At 45.0% G+C, this 19,961-nt stretch overlaps 1 protein-coding gene and 1 non-coding gene across 2 annotated transcripts in view; both read left to right on the top strand.

Moving 5' to 3' along the window:
• The first annotated feature begins 9,394 nt into the window (after positions 1-9,394).
• Positions 9,395-9,467, top strand: TRNAV-UAC. The gene has a single exon. It is a non-coding gene; the product is annotated as a tRNA-Val (tRNA).
• A 1,823-nt stretch (positions 9,468-11,290) lies between these two features.
• RS1 (retinoschisin 1) overlaps positions 11,291-19,961 on the top strand; it is a 28,193-nt gene continuing 19,522 nt past the window's right edge. Inside the window, exon 1 of the mRNA XM_012806416.2 lies at positions 11,291-11,342. Within this exon, the coding sequence (XP_012661870.1) occupies positions 11,291-11,342 (52 nt within the window). The remainder of the gene's footprint in view (positions 11,343-19,961) is intronic.

The raw sequence follows: 19,961 nt of genomic DNA, 5'->3' as shown, positions 1-19,961 counted from the left end.
TTTGTTTTTTTTACATGTCACAAGAAATCTGGAAATAGGAAGTTGGAAATCTGTAACCTAGACACCTTCCTTCTTTTGGCCAATTCCTTTCTCTGTCAACTCATGGTCCCAAAATGGTGATCATAAATTGATTTGATGTTCAACCTCCAGCATCACATGCTCATTCTGGGGCGAGAGTAAAGAATGAGGGCAAAATGAAGTATACCAGCTGAGTCTTGGAAGACCACCTATTTACATATATCTGATTGGCCAGAATTGTGTCATGCAGTCTCTCCTAGCAGTAAGGGAGCCTGGAAAAGCAAGCTGTTTTTAGCTAAACACATCAGCAATTCAAAATCAGGCACTGTAGTGCAGAGACTAAACACAGCCTATGGAGCCAGGTGGCCTGGGTTTAATCCTGTTTCTTATTTACTAGCTGTGTGACTTAGTCAAGTTACCTAATTATTCTGTGCCTCAGTTTTCTCACCTGTAAAAGAAGCATAACAGTGAGTGTCTTTCTCACAGGATTAAATGAGTTAGTATGAGTAAAGAGCTCAGAATAGTCCCTAACACATAGCAAGAACTATGTAAGCATCTGTTCTTACTTTTAGCACTGAGGAAAAGAAGGATGGATATTGGATAAGCAACTACCCACCAGAAATGTGTTGCCCACTCTCTAATTTACTGACCCTGGTTACTATGCCACATGTGAACAAGTGCCCTGCTGTATTTGTAAAGCTGTATTTGTGAACTTCTAGCTCCCCAAGAGACAAGAAAAACCACAACTGTATCCCTTTACTAGGAACTGAGAACAACCAAAACTTTCAAGTATCCAAGCCAGAGCAGCACCATCAGCCACTATACTGATGCATCCATTTTAGACATGGAACATTAGGACTCTTTCTGTTGCAAGTATCAGTAAGCAAAGCTTTGATTCCTCAAATAACTGAAGAGTCAATAGGTATATTGAAGGCATGACTTGGGCAAGGACTTCAATGACAGCACTTGGCTGCTATATTTCTCAGCTCCAATTCCTTGGTGTTAGTTGCAGCTCCAATATCAGGCCTCAAGAAGACAGCAGATGTCTTTCATGCCTTACAGTCACCCACTAACTTCTGAACCTCTTCCCTAAGTCTTGGCAACTCTTTATGTGACCCGTGCCTCCCCAAAGCAGAAACAAAAATTTTGCGACTCCAGCCTCTCACCTAGTAAGAGCCCAGACATGTAAACTAAGGTCTGCCAGCAACTTCAATTCAGAAGAGGGCACCATGAAGAAGTGGAGGGGTAACAAAAGCCATCTTCTGCCAAGGTTGGTGTTAGGAGTCCAGTTTTCAGGGACAGCAGTGGTAGAGACTCTGGGCTCCATCACTGGTTCAAGTTGCTAAAATCTGTACTCAGCAGAGGCCAGCAATAGATGTCTGTGCTGGTGCAGTCCCTTGGTGAGATTTGGACATTGTTCCTGGCTTTGGAGTCACCAAACCTGCCTGGAGATCCTGTGAGCCACTTAATATCCTTTAATAAACTCATTTTCTTCTTAAACTAGTGGGAGGGTTGAAGCAGCTTGGATTATGCTTAGGTAACAACCCCAAATCTTAGTGATCTATAATAATAAATAATAATTCACTCCCTTTCCATAGTCTTCCTTCTGCGACTCAGGCCAACTTATGCCTAGGGCATTGCTGTTCTCATAGCAAAGGGGGAAAACTGAAGTAGTGAATCACGCTGGCTATTACACTTTTGCTTAGAAGTGGTACACATCTAGCTAACACAAGTCACTTGCGCAAGCCTATCAGTTAGGCAATGATGTAAAAATCCTACATGGAGAAGAGAAGTGAAGGGAATATTTTGAACAAGAGGGTTCTTGTATGCAATTAAGAGGCCTATCTGATAGAATGCAATAGTAAGATGGTGGCAGAAGTAGTGCCCGTAGCTCAGTGGGTAGGGCACCAGCCACATACACCGAAGCTGGCGGGTTCGAACCCAGCCTGGGCCAGCTAAACAATGACAACTGCAAGAACAACAACAACAACAAAATAGCCAGGCATTGTGGTGGGCGCCTGTAGTCTCAGCTACTTGGGAGGCTGAGGCAAGAGAATTGCTTGGGCCTAAGAGTTTGATGTGGCTGTGAGCTATGATGCCATAGCACTCTACCCAGGGCAACAGCTTGAGACTCTGTCTCAAAAAAGATGGTGGCAGAACTTCCAACCTCTGGATCACTTCATGATCAAGTCCAGGGTGAACAAAGAAATATTGCTTCTCAGGAATTCAAGCAAAAACCCAAGATTAGTTCTGACTGAAACTGATTGCCCTGGCTTGAGTTACTCCCAACACTGACAAACTCGAGGCATATTTACTGAGCACTTAAACTATGTGCTAGGAACATAGTTTCTCTATTAAGCTCTGTGAAATACAGCAGCAAATGAAACCAAACCACATCCTCATGGAACTCTCATTCTAGTAGAGGATGGTGGGGACAGATAATCAAGAAAATAGATAAGTAAATACATATACATATTCATAGCTGACCACCTCCTCACACTGAACACCTCCTTAGTTGACCTAATTCTCATAGACTGAACACGCACCACATGGGACTATCAACATAGCACACCTAGGTCCTTATTTTGAGCACCTCTGCATGTTGACCATTTTGTTATAGTCTCTTGGGTGGTCAACTTACAGAGGTTCTACTATATCTAGAAATGTAGATGGTGCTGAGTACTACAGACAAAAACTAAGTAGAAAAGGGTGAAAGATTCGAGGGTTCACTTCTGTGGTTCATCTTGCAAGGGTACAAGTGAATCTTTCTATGAGTAGAATATGAATGTTTTGACATAATAACTAAGAAAGTTACATGAAGGCTATGTTAACCAGTTTGATGGAAGTGTCTTGGATTGTGTATGAAAACACCACACTGTACCCCCAAAGTGCATCAATGTACACAGTTACCATTCAAAAAAAAAAAAAAAAAAGAAAAGGGTGAAAGAAAAAGGATAACAGCAATTTAAAATAGGGCAGTGAGGAGAGGCCTCCTGGAGAATGTATTTGGGTAAATAGCTGAATAAGATGAGAGAACAAGCAATGTGCTGGTCTAAGGAAAGAGTATTCAAGACTAAGAGAACAGCAGGTGCAAAGGCCCTGAGGCAGGAGAGGTCTAGTGTGTTTGAAGAGCAGCAAGCAGGCAAGTGTAGCTGGAGTAGAGTAAAAGGCAAAATAATAGGATATAAAATCAGAGAGGTCATGGATGGGGAGGTCAGGTCACATAGGGCCTTGTAGGCTACTGTAAGGCTTTGGTTTTTCTTCTAGTTAAAGTGGAGAGACACTGAAGAGTTTTGAGCAATGACAAGATATAATTTAGGTTTTAAAAAGGCCACTCTGGATACAATGCAGAGAATAATCTGTAGAGAAAAAAGGGCAGAAGCTGGGAGGCCAGGATCTGAAGCTGTGGAAATGATCCAAGCAAAGGGTGATGGTGGCTCTGATTAGACTGGAAGCAAAGGCCAGGTGCGGTGGCTCATGCCTATAATGCTAGCATTCTGGGAGGCAAAGTTGGGTGGAGTGCCAGAGCTCAGGAATTCAAAACCAGTCTGAGCAGAGTGAAACTCCATCTCTAAAAACAGCTGGGTATTGTGGCGGGTGCCTGTAGTCCCAGCTACTCAGGAGGCTGAGGCAAGAGGATCACTTGAACCCAAGAGTTTGAGGTTGCTGTGAGCTATAATACTAAGGCACTCTATCAAGAGTGACAAAATGAAGCTCTGTCTCAAAAACAAAAGAATGGAAATAGGCAGCACCCGTAGCTCAGTGGGTTGGGCGCTGGCCACATACACCAAGGCTGGTGGGTTCAAACCCAGCCAGGCCAGCTAAAACAACAATAACAACTATAACAACAACAACAAAAAAAATAGCTGGGCATTGTGGCAGGCTCCTGTAGTCCCAGGTACTTGGGAGGCTGAGGCAAGAGAATTGCTTAAGCCCAAGGGTTTAAGGTTGCTGTGAGCTGTGATGCCACAGCATTCTACCCAGGGTGACAGCTTGAGACTCTGTCTCAAAACAAACAAAAAAAAAAAAATGAAAGCAGAGAAGATGACAGAAAGCTGGCAGATTCTAGATAGATCTTGAAGGTGGAGCCAATAGGTTTGCTATTGATTATATTGGGGATGTAAAAAACTGAGAAGAACTGAGTATTATTCTACGTTTTAGGCCTAAATAACTGGGAAGATAAAGCTACTGTTTTCTGAGATAGGAAAGACAGAGAAAGGATCAGATTTAGGGGACAGAGATCAGGAGTTAAGACACAGGTGTACTAGGTTTGAGATGCCCAACAGACATCTAAATGGAAATGCTAAATATGTAGGTTTGGAGTTTGGAAGAAAATTCTAGACTAGAGATATATATTGGGAATAATCTAGGTTATCAATGATATTTAAAGCCATTAGATTGAATGAAGTCACCAGGGTGGTGAGAATGGATAGAGTAGTCCAAGGACCAAGACCTGAGTTACGGCCATGATTAAAGGTCAAAGGGGGCTTGGTGCCTGTAGCTCAGCAGCTAGGGCGTCGGCCATATACACAGAGGCTGGCAGATTTGAACCCGACCTAGGCCTGCTAAACAACAATGACCACTACAACAACAAAAATAGCCAGGCGTTGTGGCAGGTGCCTGTAGTCCCAGCCATTTGGGAGGCTGAGGCAAGAGAATTGCTTGAGCCCAAGAGTTTGAGGTTGCTGTGAGCTGTGATGCCACAGCACTCTACCCAGGGCAACATAGTGAGACTGTCTCAAAAACAAAACAAAACAAACAAAAAAGGTCAAAGAGATGAGGATTCAGCAAAGGTGATTGAAAAGGAGTAAGCAGTGAGATAGGAAACAAACATCACGAGAGGACGGCACCTTAAAAGCCAAGAGCACAAAGTGCTTCATAAAAGGAGGGAGTGATAGACTATTTCAAATGCGGCTGATGGATCAAATAAGATGAAGAGGAAGAACTATTCTGTGCAGCAATGTGGAAGTCACCAGTGAGTTGGATCAGAAGAATTTTGGTCGAGTAGTGGGAACAAGTGCCAACGAGGCGGGTGGGGAGAGAATCTAAGAGCTTCGCTAGAAAGGAAAGCAGAGAAATGGAAGGAGTTAGCCACAGAAACGGAATGAAGAGCTTATTTCTTAATAATGAGAGAAATTATAGCATGCGCTGATCAAAATGATTCAACAGGCCAGGGGCGGTGGCTCACGACTGTAATCCCAGCACTCTGGGAGGCCACGGCAGGTGGATTGCTTGAGCTCACAGGTCTGAGACCAGCCTGAGCCAGAACGAGACCCCACCTCTAAAAATAGCCGGGCGTCGGTCGTAGAGGGCGCCTGTAGTCCCAGCAACTCAGGAGGCTGAGGGTTGCTGTGAGCTGTGATGCTAAGCACTCTAGTAAGACTATGTCTCAAAGAAAAAAAAAATGATCCTATGAGAAGAATAAATAATGAGATAGGAGAAAGGGGGGAATTGTTCAGAATTCCTTGAGCAGACAAGAACCACCACAATCTGGTGTACTGGCTCGGGGAAATGCAGACAACTTATTTAGAGCAGGGTTTCCCAACTGTGCTCTGTGGACATTTAGGGCTGGGCCACTCTGTGCTGTGGAGCTATCTTGTGCATTAGAGGACATCTGGCAGCATCCCTGGCCTCTACCTAGTAGATGCCTGTAGTACCCCTCTCCCAGTCACAGCAAGTGTCTCCAGACATTGTCAAATAGCCCCTAAGGTTTTGCCCCCCCCCCCCAGGGGATATTTTAGGTTGTCAGGACTGGGTGAGCTGGGGAAATGCAATAGCCATCTAGCAAGTAGAGGCCAGAGCTACTGCAAAACATCCCACAATACACAGGACAGCTCCCCACAACAGAATGAGCCAGTCCCACCCACAGGGCTAGTGGAAAAGCCCTGGAAGAAGAGGATGACAGCACAGATGCTGGCAGGTGGGTAGATGTGACGAGGCCTGTGGGAGTTCCCTTCTGATTGCTTCCATTTTTTTCCCTAAAATAGGAATCAAGGTCATGAGCTTGGAGGTGGGGGTGAGGGTGGGACAGGAAGTTTAGGGAGAAAAAATATAGAGCTGCTCTATAGGAGAAGTGGACATGATTCTGGGCTGCATGAAGGGTTCACATGAGCCAAGTACTCATGAACTGAATGTGAAATCAGTCAGTTTGGATGTGTGTTTTTCTTGGGCTATATTTAGGGGCAGAGTAGGGACAGAGACAGATGTAACAGGTTGTAGTTTTGTCAACAAGTGCAAGGAAGCAAGGAAGAGGCAAACATGTGAGTGTGAAAATGACCACCAAATCTGAGCTGGGTGACAGGTGGACTGTGAAAGGTAGGTGTCCCTCACAACAGGGTAGTTTTAAGACATTTTGAAGAGGATGAGCTGTGAAAGGGGAAAGATAAGGTGAGCTCTGCCCTAAAAAGGTAATGACTCACTTTTCCTAGTAAATACTTGATACCCTCTGAAGGACAGAGTACAATAGCTTCTAAATGAACTCAGGTAAACCAAGCTTCCTAACTAAGCTCATGTTCCAGGCTGTGGTTTCTTTGGTCACATTACCCTCCATCAATGAAGTCAACACTAAACAACTGGATATCAGAGAACTCAAAAGTGACTTCTAGTCTTTATTTATTAGTTTGTGTACGGTATTCTTCTTCTAGTTGTTCAGAGGCTTCTGGGTATACTTGGGAGTGATGGACTCACAAATATGACTGAACAGACACAAAGTGTTAGGCAAAACTGAAGCCATCAGAGGCATTATCCCTGTCTGACGGTTTCAAGATTAAAGGTAACAACAGTTGTTTACAGAAGGCTCTCAGTCCTCCTTTTGAGAATTTTGTTGAAACACTACAAAAAAAAAAAAAAAAGGCAGTAAAAGGTATCCATTTCCTCACTGGCACACATACAAAATATGACAAGAGAACAATGATGAGAACAACATGGACTTAGCCTTCCCTGGTCACTTAGGCATCAGAAGGTTCAGTGTGACCCAGTCCTGCCACTCACTAGCTGAATGGTCACAAGCAAGACACTCAGACTCTTCAACTTCTGCTAAAAAATAGAGGGTGTAATACTCACAGGGCTGTTGCCCAGGAATGTATGAGAAAGTGCTTTATAAATCACATTGTACTTTCCTAATGGAAATTGTGCTGACACTTAAGAGCAGGGTGGGGAGAGTGGACTCAAGTCTGCCTCCTGGTCAGAATGGAGAATAGGAACAAGAGTGCTTTACTAAAAGCAGAAAGGAGTGCCAGCTTCTTTTCTACACAGAACCTAAGTGCAGAAACCTGGCCAAAGCTTGTACTTGGCAAACCTATTCTTACAGCCAAGGACAGAAAAAGCTGAAGAAAAGCAAAGCACTGGAGCTGCAGTTCCCAACCCCAGAGTAAGCAAAGCTTCATCTGTATTTACAGCCACTCCCCATCGCTGCCTGAGCTCTGCCTCCTCTTAGATCAGGGTGGCATTAGATTCTCATAAGAACGCAAATCCTACTGTAAAGTGCACTTGTGATGGATCTAGGTTGCACTTGCCTTATGAGATTCTAACACCCCCTCCCCCATATGTGGAAAAACTACCTTCTATGAAACTAGACCCTGGTGCCAAAAAGGTTGGGGACTGCCGCCCTAGAAGCACAAACCAAAACACAAACAGTATGTGCAATTTTAAGGACAATTCTTTGCAACTTTGTTTTGGACTGCTAAAGGTTTGGAAACAGGTGGGACATACCTATTATTGGGAATCATTACGGCTCACTTACAAGCAGGAACATGAAGCTTCTATGAGTTCATTCTCCAGCTGGTGGGGGCTACTCCTGGTCACCTCCTAGCTTACAATCTAGGTGTTAAATGTTCAAGGAGGCCTCTCCAAATATCAACAAAAATGCAGACTGAAAGGGGGTCCATGATGAATGTGACCAGAAGCTAACAGAGGGCAGAGGAAACTGGGTACCTCAAAACCCAAGCACCAGCTGCACCCAGCCTCTACCTATTTCTATGGGAAAAATTACATGGCAGATAACTGCCTCCATTTTCCTACCTGGAAAATGGGCGCAGCATTTCAGAGGCCAGAGTAGGGATGTATAGTCCAACCCCTATATTTCACCAAGGAAGAGACAGACTGGGAAGGTGAATGGACTCCCTGAAGAGCACCCAGCTGGTGAACAGCCAAGGTGGGACCAACATCCAGATCATGCCCACCCCATCAGTCCCCCTTCCACCCACCTGCTCCTTGACTGAAGAGGTGTGCTTTCATGCGATTTGGGTTACTTTTTCATCATCCTGCCAGGCAGCTGCCTGCAGACCAAATCCAGCTGGGAGCTTAAAGATGCCCTGCAAATGGTTTTAGGTGGGTTTTCAGGCTTGAGAATGGTGAGCGGTTGCAGAATGGTGACGCAGATCCGTCCAGAAACCCTGGAGAAGGCAAATGGCACTGACAATGAAAAGTCCAAAGCGCGACCTCATAGATGGTGGAAGAAGGTCCCAGCCCCTCACCCGGACCCACAGTCTTGGAGGTTCGGGGGCCAGAATCTGGGCAGTCACGCTGGGTTTAATGCTCTGCTGTGACCGTTTGAAATTTGTAATAACTTATGAACGAGGGACCTGGCATTTTCATTTCGCACGCAGTCCCTCAAATTATGTGGCCTTTCCTTCCCAGAGGCCAAAAAGGAGTGGCCTGTCTACACCACCCTCCAGCCCTAGACAAATGGGACCAAAGAAGGCCTTGTGGTCCCGGTCGCCTTACGACTGGGCTTCAGGAGGGAAAGAGAGCTGCGGGACAGGTCGGGGGCAGTAAGAGGTCCCCGCCCTCGGGCAAGCGACTATTCAGCGGCCTTTCCCAACCCTGGCAAAACAGGCGCCCACGCAGAAATGGCCCCAGCCCCCAGCCCCCAGCCCCACGCCGCCTGAGGTCTCCTCAACCGCCAAAGCCTCCAACGGCCAAAGCCTCCAACGCTGCCGGGAAGAGGCGACCTTCTCACTTTGGACGGGGGGTGGGGGGGCAAAGCCGTCGGTGGCCGAGGCTCAGTTTGTCCCTGAGGAAAATGGGAGAGTGGGGGGCCCTCACCAGCTGAGGGAAGCTTTCAGAAGGTGTGGTGCCCGGCCAGGGTTCACTTCCGCTCGCCCGGTTGCTTCGCCCACTCCTCAGCTGAGGGAAAGACTGGGGACGGATGATAGAGGGAGGTGCTGTCGGCCCGGATGGTCACCTGGGCCCCTGGCCTGGCTCTGATCACAGGAGCCGCGGCGAAGCTGGTGATAAACCGGGCGAGCGGCGCCGGGCCGCGGTGTGGGCGCCTCGGAGGCGGGGCGGGGCCGCAGCGGAAGGACCGGGTCTCCACGGCGCGGCGCGCGTGACGTGACCCCATGAATGAGCTCACAATGTGGGCGGCCGGCGGCGTGGTTCTGTGGTGTAGTGGTTAGCACGTCTGCTTTACACGCAGAAGGTCCTGGGTTCGAGCCCTAGCGGAACCAGCCCATTTTGTTTTAATACTCAATATCCCCTAAGCGTCTGGGTTAAAACGAAGCAAAAGCGCGGCACTTGCCTTTCTCCTTTTTTTTTTCACTTTTTAATGTTTGGGGCGTGTTCTTATCGCAGAAGCGAAATGACAGCTGCCCTCTCCCATCCCACAAGGTCACGGCCGCCGCCACCGTCTGACCTGACAAATAGCGGGGGACGCCCCCGGGCCCCGCCCACCTCTTCTCCCGCCACCCCGGGGCGGCCTCGGAAAACCCGGCTGGCGATCCTGGGGCGCCCCCGGCGAGCTGGGACAGACAGCCGGCCCGCAAGCCCCCAGATAAAATGTGACAACACAGCAGCACTTATAACGTGGTTGAATTATTAAAGATGTGTTATCTTTACGAGTATGATTCAAAGTTTAATTTTTCATTAAACTCTAAAATGCAGAGAGGAAATAAAAACCAAAAGACAATCTTTTTTCAGACAGCAGTAGAGTTTGGGAAATAGACGTTCTTCTGCTGAGTGAGGAATTCATACACGTACGGAATAAAATGTCAAGCTCGCAGACACCCAGTAAATGACCAAAACGTTTCTCTAGTTCCTTTTGTGTATCTCTTTACTATCTCATTACACTTTTGTTTGAGAGGGTTTATTATTATATGTAATGTCGACCTTTTGGGGTCCTGGAGGCTGAATATGTGGGTGGGCCCATGGCAAAAATTAAAAGGAGAAGGGGATATTCGATCTCTTACTCTGCGTTGTTCAACATAGTTTACTCTGCGTTGTTCAACATAGTTTTGCCCTTTTTTGCAGTCCATAAATTTGCATCTTTTTCAAGAGTATAACACACGGCTTTCTCTGTTATCACAACCACTTCATCAGCTTAATTTTTTCTAACCATCTTAACCATGTTCAGCAGTGTGAAATATATTCACATTGTGGTCAAACAGATCTCCGGGACGTTTTCATCTTGCACAATTGAAAGATTACCTATTAAACAACTCCACTTTTCCTCTCATCAACTTTGTTCTTAATGCCTATGTGAAAATGAGAGCTAGTTTTATCAACAACTGTTCTAAATATTTTGTATATTTCATCCCATTTAAGCCTCAAAATAACTGTATGAGTGCAGGCATTATCATCATATTACAGACAAGGAAATTGAGGCGCAGAGAGGTTGATAACTTACCCTGAGGTCACAATGTAATGAGCGCTAGCATTGGGATTTCCATCCAGTCTAGCTTGGGAATCTATGCTTATTCCTGGGCTGCACTGCCTCTCTTGATTTACTTAACACCCTAATCTTGCCCATTGTTTCCGAATTTTTGCTTTTATAAGCAACACAGCAATGCACATGTTTACGTGTAACTGCCCTCCCCCCAACATTTAGTGTTTTCCTTAGTGACTAGGTATGAACATGATGCCAAGTTGCTTTCTAAGAAGGGAATTTGTGGCATTTTCATATAATTGGAGAATGTTAGTGCTTATCTGGCAGGAAACTGCTCGCTGTCAACCCCTAGAAGATGATGGCTGAGAAAGGATTAAGACCTGAGTCTTATAATTCTCGTTCCCATTTCCCTCCCTTGCTTCCCTGTTTATGTTGAAATGAAATCAGTATCTTTCTTGCTAAACCAAGCTCAGTTGATGCTGGCATCTTCTGCGAGGCTTTCTTGTTGAAGCAGGTAGCTATGTGGGTTAACTTGATGGGGCTCAGCCGAAGACATAAGAATTAAGTGGAATAAGATGCTTAATGAGGCCAGTGCTCAAGTTAATCCCCTGTTCTTGGGCAAACTCTCCACTTCAGTAAGGTAGGGCTGCAGCCAAGGACGAGGGGAAAATGCCACGCAAGATAGAAGGCTTTTTGTTACTACTTCTCTTTGGCTATGAAGGTAGGTGCTATTCAACCATTGGTATTCATTACATACTTAATAATATAATTTAATGAATGATACAGTTGATAAATAGGAATTGAACCTGAATAAGAAAAAATATTATTAATTAGCAACACATGTTAACTAATTAACACGTGTTATTAACAAACAACAGTTGTCTTTATGTAGATGTGGTTCTCTTTGTTTTGCCACTGTCTTTCCAGTTCAGTGAGGAGTGTTCTAAAAGTTCAAAGGATGCTTAAAATCAACAGACAAAAGGAAGGGTCTCAGAAATTGTATAAAATGGCTATCTCTCTTAACAATTAATGAGAAAATATGGCATATTCTTGAAAATTTTAGGAGTCAAAGCTAGGGTGATTGTAGAATTTAATCTTCCAAGCCCGGATCTACTAGGGGTGAAGGAGGATGCTATTAATAATTCTGCTGGGACAACAGGTGTAAATCAGGACTGTCCAGGGCACATCAGGACGTGAGGTCACCCTAGTTTAAATATGGATTAATGTAACATCCCGATTACTACTGGAATCTAATAAAAAGCATAATTCAAGTGAGAGTCAGGAATCCCCCAAGACAGAATACACTCAATCATTTAAAAATGTCTAAATATGGCCTTTTAGTGTGATCTGATTAAATAAGGAAAAATTACCAGTAAATCTCTAAAATGTCATCCAATTAAACTTTTCAATTATCTCTCAATCTTTGAAACAACATTCTTTCATGACTCTCTCAGTTCTCAACTCATCAACTCAGAATTTCTTTTCTGGTTCATTCAGACATTGGAAATTGTTTGACTGTCTTCTTTGTGGCTGTCGTGCACTTATGCTACAGGAAATAAATGAGGAGGGCGGGGAGGAGGAGGACATGATGAAACTCACAAGTAGACTTAGAATCCCTGGTTTCAATCCTTCTCCTTTCTACCCTCTCACTATATTTTATTGGTAGAGTATTTGCAAAGACTTGAGAAAATATAATCTCAAGGTCATTTTGCAAACCCTAAGGTAAATTTGTAAGCAGGGATCATTTAGATCAATTTTCCTTTGTTTTTTTCCCCTTGCAATTAATAGTCAACACCATGTACCAGTAACTTTTAATACTTTAAGATGCTTTTGTTGTTTTTCTTCTTTTAGTTTTTTGAGACAGAGTCTCACTCAGTTGTCCTCTGTAGAGTACTGTGTGTCATAGCTCACAGCAACCTCAAACTCTTGGGCTCAAGGGATCCTTTTGCCTCAGCCTCCTGAGTAGCTGAGACTACAAGTATCCACCACAATGCTCAGCTAATTTTTTTTTTTTAAGAGACATGGACTTGCTCTTGCTCAGGCTGGCCTCGAACTCCTGAACTCAAGCAATCCACTGGCCTCGGCCTCCCAGAATGCTAGGATTACAGGCATGAGCCACCACACCTGGCCTCTTTTGTTGTTTTTCCTTCACTTCTCACTCTTTCCTCAGCTAAAGTCTTTTGAGGCTTAGATCCAAATACTCTTAAAAATGTCAGATATCCACAGTTTGATGTCAAATTTCCTTGTGATTGGAATAGAGATTCATTCATTCCTTTGTCCATTCATTCAAGAGCCCATCCTTAAGTATCTGCTCTGAGGCAAATACTGTGTAAGAATTGGACATGCAGGGCAGATCCTTGTTGCTTTCAAAGTGCTGAGTCTAACAACCTTGCTCTGTGACCCCCAAATGAGAAGAGTCCTATAAAAAATGCAATTTTAAATAAGACCTATCCATTAGTGGATATCAATAATAAAAGGCTGTCAGGAGTCTCAGAGGACAACGCTCTTTCCTGTGTTATATAGCTTACCAATTTCTGCACGGCTTGGGGAATTCCAGAAATGTCCTCAAAGAGAGAGAGTATCATCTGTTCAGGTAGCATGGAATTTGCCAGTGGGAAGGCTTGGGGACCCAAAATTCTCTTACCCACCTAACTCAGGCCCTACTCCCATATGCTGCTTGGAAGGAAAATAGCCATCCCAAAATGGCTATTGTAGCTTGGGGACCTACTGTGTACTTTCCCTCAAGCCAGAGGGGTGCTCCAGGAGACAGAGGAGAAAATACAGGATGCAATTTCTATACTGAGTTTTTTGTGTGTGTGGCCACAGAGTCTCAGTTTATCACCCTTGGTAGAGTGCGTTGGTGTCACACAGCTCACCACAACCTCCATCTCCTGGGCTTAGGCGATTCCCTTGCCTCAGCCTCCCGAGTAGCTGGGACTACAGGTGCCAACCACAACACCCAGCTATTTTTTTGTTGCAGTTTGGCTGGGGCCGAGTTTGAACCCGCCACCCTCGGTATATGGGGCCATCGCCGTACCCACTGAACCACAGGCACCGCCCTCTGCACTAATTAACGTGGATAACATATGGCAAACCCTCATGGAAAAGATGAATTTCAGGGCAGCACCTGTGGCTCAAAGGAGTAGTGCGCCGGCCCCCTATACCAGAGGTGATGGGTTCAAACCCAGCCCCAACCAGAAACTGGAAAAAAAAAAAAAAGATGTGTTTCATTGCATAAGTTGGAACATGAAGACAAAGGTTCTTTGTCTGATTCACTCTTTGCTGTTTCTGTTCTTTGGTGGCAGTGGCTCCTCATTATGGTGTAATAAAGTAAACAGGCTGACTTCAGTTATGCTCGGATCATCATAGCAACGTGCCACTTAGGTCTTATGACTTATCTTCTGCTGCACATTTTAGATTGAATGCCAATAATGATTTAAAATATATTCATCTTATTAAAATATACTAGTCCATTATTTGATCATGTTTATTATATAAAAGTTTTTAAAAAGAGTCATCTAGCCTTATCTTACAGGTGAATGTGCCCCTTTGCGGGTACATCAACCATCAGGGATTGCAGGTGTTTATTAAGAAGCATTTTTTTTTTTTGAGTCTCATTTTGTCAGCCTCTGTAGAATGCTATGGGGCCATAGCTCACAGCAACCTCAAACTCTTGGGCTCAGGCTCTTCTCTCTTGCCTCAGCCTCCCAAGTAGATGGGACTACAGACGCCTGCCACAACGCCTGCTAGTTTCAGAGACAAGGTCTCACTCTTGCTCAGGCTGGTCTTGAACTCTTGAGCTCAAGCGATCCACCTCCCTCGGCCTCTCCGACTGCTAGCATTACAGGCATCTTTGTTGAGATGTAATTTACACACCATTAAAATCACCCATTTAAAGTGTACAATTCAATAGTTTGTAGGATATTTACAGATTTGTAGCACCCACAACCTATTTTTAGAGCATTTTTCATCACCCCAGACATTAAGTGCTCACGCCCCATTCTCCCAGCCTCCAGCAACCACAAATCTACCCTGTCTCTATAGATTTGCCGATTCTGGACATTTCATTTAAATGGAATCATACAACATATGGTCTTCTGTCTTTCGCTTAGCATATGTCTTTGAGGTTCATCTGTGTGGAAGCATGTGCGGATACCAGATTTGCCCATGAATATGCCTGTCACCCAAAATAGTAACACTTTCACACCAGAAGCAATTTCCTTCTTTCTTCTTTACAAGAGGGACGTTATTGCAGCCTGCTGTGTTCCTCCTGTGTCTTATTCCTGCTTCTCAAGTAGATTGAAGCTAGTTACAGATAGTTTTTATCATTCATAATTTTATGCCTTTCTCCCTGGCTTCCTCTGTTTCCATGGGAAAGAACGTTATGTTACTTAGTGATATCCGACTACAGAGACTAAAACTCTCTTTCCTATGTACCCAAGGCACACTTTTCCTCTTGAGTTTGCAAGGGACATTTCAAGAAATAGGCATTTTTTTTTTTTCAGCCTGAGCAAGAGTGAGACTCTGTCTCTAAAAACTAGCTGGGCATTGTGGCAGGCACCTGTAGTCCCAGCTACTTGGGAGGCTGAGCCAAGAGGAGTGCTTGAGCCCAAGAGTTTGAGGTTGCTGTGAGCTATAGTGCCAGGGCACTCTACCAAGGGTGACAAAGTGAGTCTCTGTCTCAAAAGAAAGGAGAGAGAGAGGGGGTGGGGAGAGAGAGAGAGAATGCTAAATTAAAAAGAAAATAGGCATGTTTGGAATTTTCTTGCAAAAGGTTTCCCCAAGGCAGTGGCCTTCTGTCCCCAAAGGGCATAATGAGCCCATATTGCATAAATCTAAGATTGGTGAGTGGCAGACGTCTAGGGTAACTTGTGATGGAATCACAAAACAATGCAAGTTGGGAGAAAAATATTTGCAACCACATAATTGAAATCTTGTACTCTTTTTCCTTTGAAGGCTGATGTTTTTTCTTTTTCTCAATCCAGCATGTTGCTTTCTGGCATGATAATTTGTTGTAGTCAAAAATGCTTTTGCCTTTGTTCTCCTGTTTTTTGGTGATTAAATCATTTTGGGAAACTACAGCAGCCAGGCTGCTTCTCCCTTGGTGACAGCTTTTTCCTGTAAAATGCTTCTTGTTCCTTCTTTCTCTGCTCATTTCCATAAGGATCTGGCACCTCAGAATCTCAGGCTGCCTAGAGACAAATGCTTTCTGGGGAGGGGAGCTTGAGGGGAAACAAAATGCAAGAAATCAGCCCCAAATCTGATTTCGCACAGGAAGTGGCTCTGAAGCCAGTGGCTTCCTCTTCCTCACTCCTAGAAAGGGAGTGAATTCCTGAGTTGCCCCCACCTTTCCGTTCACCTTCTGCTTTGTTTCTGCAGAATGTGGAAACTGTTCCAAGCCCACCAATGGACCTGGAGTAGCAAAAGTCCCTGCAGGCTGAGTTGCTGGGCCTTTGAACTCTGGGTTTGCTCAGCTGCAGCTGAATAGACCAGACCCTCTTCAGTGACAGACATGCCTTTGAGCTAAATTGATTTGGTTATTAAAGCTACATCTTCAGTACCATAATCAGGACCCTTGTCTTTGATCCCCCCCAAAAGATGGTCTTGGCATAAATGATGTCCAACTGACAGGGCCTATTAGCCATCCCCAGCTTCTCTTGAGGGTGAGGCGTGGGACAGAATGCCTACTAGATTAGCGACCTCCAAGGCAGTACTTACTTCTAATCAGATTGCTCATTTCCTTTGTATTTCCTGATGAAGAGTTATAAGCCGAGGTTATAAGTTAATAAGCCGAGGTTATAAGTTAACTCCAAAGAGCACAGGTTACCATTTCAACCTTTTCGGAATTTCCCCTGAGCTCCAGAAACATCCATCCAGGTGTCCACTCAACCTTCAACATTGGGGTGTCCTCTGGGCTTCTCAAACTCACTATGTTTCAAAACCCCCCCACCCCATTTTCCCCAACTCCCTTGCTCCCCCTGAAACCTTCCCCCCTCAGTAAATGGCAGTGCTACACCTCCGGTTGCCCAGGCCTTGGGCTTCCCTTTCTTTTGTACCCCATGTGTAATCTGTCAGCAGATCCTGTTAGCACTACTCTCCAAATACAGTGAGAAGCCAGCCACCTCTCATCATCTCCACTGCCACCACCCTGGGCTAAGCCACCATCGTCTCTCCCCAGGAGGACTGCACTCACCTCAGAACCGGACTCTGTTGCCCTCCTTGCTCTGGCAGGCTAGCTTACAACACAGCACCAGAGGAGCTTTGAAACCATGACCAGTCATGTCCCTTCTCTCCTCAAACCCTCCAAAGTCTCACACAGGGTAAATGCCAAGGTCCTCTCCTGGCCTGCAAGGCTGTGCAGAAACTGCCTCCTCCAAACCTTCCAGCTCCTTATCTCCTAAAACTCTCTGTTCTCTGGCTCCTGCCCCAGAGTCTCTTTGCTCTTTCTAGAACATGCCAAACAAATTCCTGCCTCAGGGGTTTTGTACTTGCTGTTCCCTCTGCCTTGAAGTATCTAGAAGCTTCCCTTTGCCCACAGGTATCTCGCCTCCTTCAAGTCTTTGCTCCAAGATCACCTTCTCAATGAGGGCTTCCTTAAGTTTACCAGTTCCTATCACCTGACCTCCTTCCTTTTTGTTTTGTCCATACAGTCATCATCATTTTACATACTATACGAGGTCTGACAACTAAGTTCACAAACTTGCCACTGTACACGTACATAGGCAGCACTATACAAACAACTTTGTAAGGTTTCATAACCTTGGTATATCAGTGTGTCACAGCTGTGTTCCTGTTAATGTGTGGTAATGTCTTGTTGAGTGCATTTGTTATTGTTCTGTGTTTTTGTGTGTCATCAAAAGAATGATGGAGCTTGAATTAGAGCAAGGAACAACCATTAAATTTCTTGTTAAACTTGGCAAGAGTGGAAGTGAAATCAGGAACATGTTAGTCCAAGTTTATGGGGATAATGCCATGAAGAAAATAGCAGTGAACAAATAGACATTTAATGTTTTTTGGAAGCAAGAAAAAGTGTCACTGATGAAGAGAAATCAGGGTGGCCAGTAACAAGGAGAACTAATGAAAAGATTGCAAAAATTTATCAAATTGTGCATCAAAAATCATTGGCTGACTATCAGGAAAGCATTGATAGGCAAATAGGAAAATCTTAACTGAAAATCTTGGCCAATAACTCATGGTTCTTGCATCACAACAATGCACCAGCTCACACGGCACTGTCTGTGAGGGAGGTTTTATCCAGTAAACAAATAATTGTATTGGAACACCCTCCCTACTCGCCTGATCTGGCCCCTGATAACCTTTCTCTTTACACGAAGATAAAGGAAATGTTGAAGGGAAGACATTTTGATGACATTCAGGACATCAAGGCTAATGGGACAACAGCTAAAAAGTTCCAAAAGTACTTTGAAGGATGACCTAGGCACTGGCATCAGTGTAAACCTTACCAAGGGGAGTACCTCAAAGGTGGCCATAGTGATATTCAGCAATGAGGTATGTAGCACTTTTTCTAGGATGAGTTTGTGAACTTAACTCTCAGATCTGGTATACTTTATTTGTTCACTGATGTATACATTTATTCTTCTACTCTGCATGATGCACACGTGCATGCACGCACAAGCACACACAGAGACATACTAGCCTGTAAGTACAGCAAGGGCAGGTGCTCTTCCTGTTTTTTTTTTTTTTTTATTTGTTTGTTTTTGAGGCAGAGTCTCACTTTGTCACCCTTGGTAGAGTGCTACGGGCATCATAACTCACAGCAACCTCAAACTCGTGGGCTCAAGTGATCCTCAGTGATGAGCTTGCCTCAGCCTCATGAGTAGCTGGGACTACAGGCGCCTGCCACAACACCCAGCTAGTTTTAGAGATGGGGTCTCACTCTTGCTCAGGCTGAGCTCAATTAATCCACCTTCTTTGGCCTCCCATCCCACCCGGCCTTGTTTTTCCTGTTTTGTTTACTGCTGTATCCCCAGCAACTAAAACATAAAGCTGAGACTGAGATATAGTAGATGCTCACTGAATATTAGCTGAATGAATGAAATGAATGCTTTGGGATCAGTCACTATCAACTATCTTTTTTTTTTTTTTTGCAGTTTGGCTAGGGCCGGGTTTGAACCCACCATCCTTGGTATACAGGGCCAGCGCCCCACTCACTGAGCCACAGATACTGCCTTTTTTTTATTTTTATTTTTGAGACAGAGTGTCACTATATTGTCCTGGGTAGAATGCCGTGGCATCACAGCTCACAGCAACCTCAAACTCTAGGGCTTAAGCGAGTCTCTTAACTCAGCCTCCCAAGTAGCTAGGACTACAGGCACAATGCCCAGCTATCTTTTGTTGAAGTTGTCATTGTTGAGTAGCTGGCCCAGGCTAGGTTCTAACATGCCAGCCCTGGTTTATGTGGCTGGCGCAGTAACCACTGTGCTATGGGCCCTGAGCCTCAACTATCTTTTTTATCAATTTCTATAATCATTTAGGTGCTTAAACCTGTGGATAAGAAAAAGGCCAGAGCAAGTGGTGAATTGGGGGACAGGAAAATTTATAGGGAAAGGAATACACGGGCAGAGAAGCCAGGGCATGAGAGGGCAGCATTTGCAGCAAAGAAACTCCGTGGACAGAGCCATGAAACACTCTGGCACATCGAAGGATGGCAAGTAGCACAGACTGCAAAAGACATGTCTAGAGAGGCAGGCAAGAGAGGGGTCACGGCGATCCCCTGGAGGACATGTTATTATACCCACCTTAGGGATGAGGAATGGAGAGATACTTACAAATGTCAGAGGTAGAACTTGGACCTTGGCAATGAGGACCCGCTAATGGATTTCGAGCAGGTGAGTGGCACGAACAGGTTTGCACATCATTATGGCCTCTGAGCCAGCAGCTCTCTTTGGCAGGGAGACGATGGGGGAGTGAGGGTGGGGTCGCAAAGCAGGCAGTGGCAGCGGGGTGAAGAGAAGTCCCCCCAGGTGAAAAGAGGAGGCAAGGATGAGGCCCAGGTTCTCTGGATGGGGTGGCAGGTGGATGGCAGAGCCATTTAGCGAGTAAGAAAGAGAAAGGAGAACAGTCTGAGGAAGGAAATGAGTTCAGATTTTTCAAAACCTTTTCATTGAGGCATGACACACATTCAGAAGAGTACATACATATGAGCGTAGAGCTCAGTGAATTCATTCTCCCCACTGAACGTGCCTATGTGACCAGCACCCTGATCAAGCAGCAGATCAGTGCCCTAGACACCCTCCCAGGGTCTCCTCCCTCCAGTCTTGCCTCAAGCATAGCCAGCATCTTAATGTCCAATGGCATGGATTATTTCACCTGTTTTTTG

Source organism: Otolemur garnettii, unplaced genomic scaffold, assembly GCF_000181295.1.
Source record: "Otolemur garnettii isolate 467f Iridium unplaced genomic scaffold, OtoGar3 scaffold00051, whole genome shotgun sequence".
In the NCBI taxonomy this organism is placed as follows: Eukaryota; Metazoa; Chordata; class Mammalia; order Primates; family Galagidae; genus Otolemur; species Otolemur garnettii.
Note: the sequence above shows the minus strand (reverse complement) of the source record. Positions and strands in the feature narration are given on the sequence as shown.